This window comes from Triticum urartu, chromosome 4 (assembly GCF_003073215.2).
Source record: "Triticum urartu cultivar G1812 chromosome 4, Tu2.1, whole genome shotgun sequence".
Classification (NCBI taxonomy): Eukaryota; Viridiplantae; Streptophyta; class Magnoliopsida; order Poales; family Poaceae; genus Triticum; species Triticum urartu.
Window position 1 is genome coordinate 75,148,409 of NC_053025.1, and position 4,737 is coordinate 75,153,145.

The 4,737-nt window shown below is 48.9% G+C and overlaps 1 protein-coding gene across 1 annotated transcript; it reads left to right on the forward strand.

The window, feature by feature from the left end:
• The first annotated feature begins 237 nt into the window (after positions 1-237).
• LOC125550757 (myb-related protein 330-like) lies at positions 238-1,618 on the forward strand. Its single transcript, XM_048713838.1, has 3 exons — positions 238-549; positions 629-758; positions 884-1,618. Exons 1-3 carry the CDS (start codon positions 417-419, stop codon positions 1,485-1,487), a joined length of 867 nt encoding a protein of 288 aa, XP_048569795.1. The 5' UTR covers positions 238-416; the 3' UTR covers positions 1,488-1,618.
• The last annotated feature ends 3,119 nt before the right edge of the window (positions 1,619-4,737 follow it).

A 4,737-nucleotide genomic window follows, 5' to 3' on the forward strand; every position in this document is an offset into this window, starting at 1 on the left:
GAGAAGGAAGGGAATAGGACAAGCGGCAGTCGAGCAGAAGAAGCGGAGCATACCTACCTACCAAATCCAGGCCTAGGGCTTTGCAACCACTCGCCCCCACCTCCCCCCTCTCCTCTCATCGCACCAACTCGGTCAAATGGCCCAGAGGGATCCGCGTCAATGGGGCCCCGCTCCGCTCCACCCCCATCCTCCTCCTCCCCGTATAAAACCAACTACCCACCCCCGTCTCCCCTCTCTCTCCTCCTCGCTCGCTCGCTCTCAAAAAGCTCGCACGCACGCACGCACCACCAACACCGCACCGCTCCTCCTTTCCCTCAGACCCACCCACAGCCACAACAGCATATATCATCAGTCCGTTACTCGTGTGCGGCGCCGGCGGCTCCTGTCTTCAACGTACCTACGTGCCGGCCGGCGGCATGGGGAGGTCCCCGTGCTGCGAGAAGGCGCACACCAACAAGGGCGCCTGGACCAAGGAGGAGGACCAGCGCCTCATCGCCTACATCAAGGCCCATGGCGAGGGCTGCTGGAGGTCCCTCCCCAAAGCCGCAGGTATGTGCCGCTCATCGGCGACCAAGACGCGTGTACGGCCATGGGTGAATGATGTATGTATGCATGGTGCGTGGTGCAGGGCTGCTGCGGTGCGGGAAGAGCTGCAGGCTGCGGTGGATCAACTACCTGAGGCCGGACCTCAAACGGGGCAACTTCACCGAGGAGGAGGACGAGCTCATCATCAAGCTCCACGAGCTGCTCGGCAACAAGTAACAATTCTTATCCTTCTTCTTCTGATGATGCATCAGTGGAGATAGATAGATCGGTCGATCCACGGGCGTACGGCGTTATTTATTTCTTATATATCGTGTCGGTCTTGCGCTTGTGCTCTCAGGTGGTCGCTCATCGCCGGGAGGCTGCCGGGGAGGACGGACAACGAGATCAAGAACTACTGGAACACGCACATCAAGCGCAAGCTCCTGGCCCGCGGCATGGACCCGCACACCCACCGCCCGCTCAATGCCATCGCGGGGGCCGCCATGCCGGCGCAGCAGCTCCGGGTCGCGCACCAACACCAGTACGCGGCTGCCACACCCGGTGGCCACCACCTCCAGCCGCAGCAGCAGGATCCCTTCGCGGCTCTCTCCAGCTCAGCCGAGCCCGCCTGCAGCCACAGCAGCGACGACGAGCCGGCCGGCTCCGCCACGCCGCCGCCACCGTCGCGACGGCACCTCGGCATCGACCTCAACCTCTCCATCAGCCTCGCACCCTACCAGCCGGACGACCCAGCGGTGAAACAGGAGGCAGCCACGACGGCGAGCCACAACAATGCAACAACGTCCACGTCGGCGGCGTGCATGTGCTTGAACCGCCTCGGGTTCCAGGGCGCCGGCGAGGGATGCCGCTGCGGCGGCGCTTCCTCCGTGCCCATGCAGCAGCAGGCCAGCACGCAGCACATGTTCAGATTCATCGCGCCGCTAGAGGGCGGACGCCAATAGTAGCACTAGTAACAGTAACATTCGGACATATACCTTTTTAACTAAAGCCACACATGGTTAATTATTAATTAAACTAGCTAGCTCTCTGTAACATGTTCATGAGGAAATTAAATCTCCCCCCTTTCTATTAATTCACAGCTACTAGCTAGCATCGGGCCATGCATGCATATGCATCATCATCTAGTCTAGGTGACATAGTTCATGAATAGATCATCAGCTAGCAGCTCCTACCTTCTTTCCTTCTTGTCTTTACTAATCGTGCCATAGGAAGTTCATCATCCTCCACTAGATCTAATCAAGCATATCCCTAATCTAGGGGGGTTAGGCCCATCATCTAGGGAGTGAGTGATGCAGAGTGATGAGAGTGGGAGTGAGCGTTATGGTGCTGGCTGGTGGTGGTTATGGGAAGTTAGGTTCTCGGATGTCTGCAGGCTAGCACATGACATGGCCATCCAGTGACATCACTGAATGGTTGAGTTTTCTATGCATGAAAAAGGGTTTGTCTTGTAGAGAGGAGAGGGGGAGTGGGAGTGGGCAGCATGTGGAATGCCCATATTTTCTGGTTAGGTAGGTAGGTAGAAGGTATGGGAGAGGTGTTAATGAAGGGGATAAAGTGCCATGGAGGAGGAGGGGAGGGGCATGGACTGAGGAGCTTTTTGGTTAGTTAATGACTTAATGGTCAGAGAGCTTGGCGTGTGCTGTGTCTGGCCTTCTTGGGGTTGGGGTTGTGGATGCCGGAGTTGGTGGGCTAATTAGTAATTTGATCTTGGATCAGTACCACAGTTATCTAAAGCCAGCTTCAGGTTTTTTGAGGCGGATGGGAGCCAGTCAGGGTATCAGTAGTTTGTTCGGTCTGTCACGTTGCTTCACACCTATTTGTTCCTTCTCATTCCATGGCAAGGTATTCTAGTTTCCAGCAACACAAGGCATAAATAGGCCTTTGAGCAATCTGGATCTGTGGAAGTTGTTTCAACCTAACATAAGTACTTGTCCTTATGTGCCCACTTATCCAAAAATCGCGTGTTTATACCTCTCTTATACCAATGGCAAGTGTAGCCATAAGAGTTTTTTTTTCGTGCACACCCTGGCTTTTTTCGGCTTCGCCGAGTACCCGATAAAACCAACTAGCAAACTTGAGGCACTCGGCACGGTTGTGGATCGGGTAGTGATGCAACCGTGTCCGTATCCATTTGTATTAGAGGAAGAAAGCATCGAAATGATGCGGGGTTTACAAAACAAAATGGCCAAAACGAAAAGTGAAGGCCCAAAACAGAAAATTCAGAAGCAGATGTTGTCCCAAAACATCTATCTTATTTTCTACGTTAATAAATATGAGGTGTTTTGGATGTTTCAATATACGAACTGAAATAAGTGAACAAGCACATTCGATTCAGAAAAAGGTTACTCCCTTTGTGAACGGAGTTAATTTAGCTAGACAACTGAAAATAAAGGTTAATTCCAGCAAAACGTTCCTTTCAAGAAAAAGGGGGTTGTACACAGAACAATGGTACATTAGTTCCCTTTTCTTCTGGGCAAGCAAGGCACAATTAGGCCATGTATAATGCTAGGTGCTTAGACAAGTATTTAGAAAAATAAACTATTTTTTCTTAAGCAACAGTGCTAATTTATACAGTGGAGATGCCTAAATAAGCACATGCGCTCTATAAATAAACACTAGTGCTTAAACAAAAACCCTAAGCACTTAACTGTACATGGCTTAATGTTGGTATTTGTGCCAAAAAAAGAGCTGAAACATGACAACAGTATTGTTCTAATTCATCATGCTACAATCATAAAAGTTGCAGATTTTATTCTCAAGCCTCATGATTTTGGCGGAAAGGGGAAGGGTGTTAATACTAAATTACCTATGCCGCCTCAAAGTTAAAATGCCAAAGTCGTCATGGAATTGCTGACCACCAGCTCTCTTTTCTGCATCTACATTCCATAATGCTAATCTTGAAACAGAAGGGAAGCACCAGGTAAAACATGTTGGTGATTCTTCCTTTTCTTACCATATGTCACGCCACCCATCTTAATTTGTTCGCACTCAAAACAAGGTCAACAACTAAGAACAACTAGCAGTTGTCTGTTCTGTGTAAAGACGGCAGGTAAAAGACTAAGCAATCAAGTGGCTGCACGCCCAAAATGTTCTGAACAGTAACTTCCGTGAAAAAATGCCTGAAGATAAATAATTCGTCGATGATGTAGCTTCTAGTCCTGGTCACTAGCTAAATAGAGGAAGTCGGGGTACAGTCGATAGATAAAAGAGCTTGGCTTGTAGGACACATACCTCATTTTCTCTCCAGATGTAAGCCTCTATGCATATGCATATGTGATATGGCAAAACAACCAAAAGCTGAAACGCCAACCCCTCACCATGTTTCTGATATTCCTACTTGAGCTCTCAAATTATTATTTCCATGGTGGAAGTGCAGTCACATGGGAGGAAATATTTTGAAACCTTCGTAGATTGGATATCTCCAGGATATCTAGTGCAATCATTTAAAACTGAGGATGCTTAGTCGACTATCTTGAACATGACAAAGCCAAAACGTTCGCTTAGCCAAAGCACGCCTATGGAAAGAGCAGGTTTGTCTTGTCTAGTCAAATCACACGAGCTTATGGCCCCCACAGAGCCGGGCTCAGCACCAGCAGCATACGGCAATAATTAAGAGCTCTCATGATCTTGGAGATAGGTTTGTTGAGATATGCCTATGAAAAGCTGCACACAATCTTGGACATTGGTTCTCGTTGAAATGCACCTGTGAAAACTTGCACCATTTTGCAATGTAAATAGACAGCAGCGACCAAGTTTCCAGAGTCTGAGGCAGGTGGCTCAACCAATAATGCTCTGGCTCAGAGTTACAGTTGGTCCAAGTTTTCTTGCTGGGAAGAACAACCACGTAAATGACATGAACCTTCCACCCGATCTTTCTGCTCATCCATGAAAATGCCAAATTCTTACTACCATAAAGCCTATAACGACTTGTGATCTACTGGCAACATGGAGCCTACGCAGAACATCATGTTTTTTTTTGTGAGATCTCAGAACATCATGTTAATGGTGGGGGCCCAATCTGTTCTCATGCCAAGAGATATCTGTGGTTAGGTTACTGAAGATTTATTCTCATTTGACCACCTGAATCTCAACAAGGTGAGGCAAAATCCATTCTTACCCCTCATCAAAAGTCTCCCAAAAGCGCCACGGATGACGAAACAGTTCCACCCAATAAGTATCCATTCTCTGCTG

Excerpts from the sequence above, each read along its gene's own strand:
- LOC125550757 (XM_048713838.1), top strand. The coding sequence starts at position 417 with ATGGGGAGGTCCCCGTGCTGCGAGAAGGCGCACACCAACAAGGGCGCC. Across the intron at positions 550-628 it reads GTCCCTCCCCAAAGCCGCAG|GGCTGCTGCGGTGCGGGAAG; the intron begins GTATGTGCCGCT and ends TGCGTGGTGCAG. Across the intron at positions 759-883 it reads CACGAGCTGCTCGGCAACAA|GTGGTCGCTCATCGCCGGGA; the intron begins GTAACAATTCTT and ends TTGTGCTCTCAG.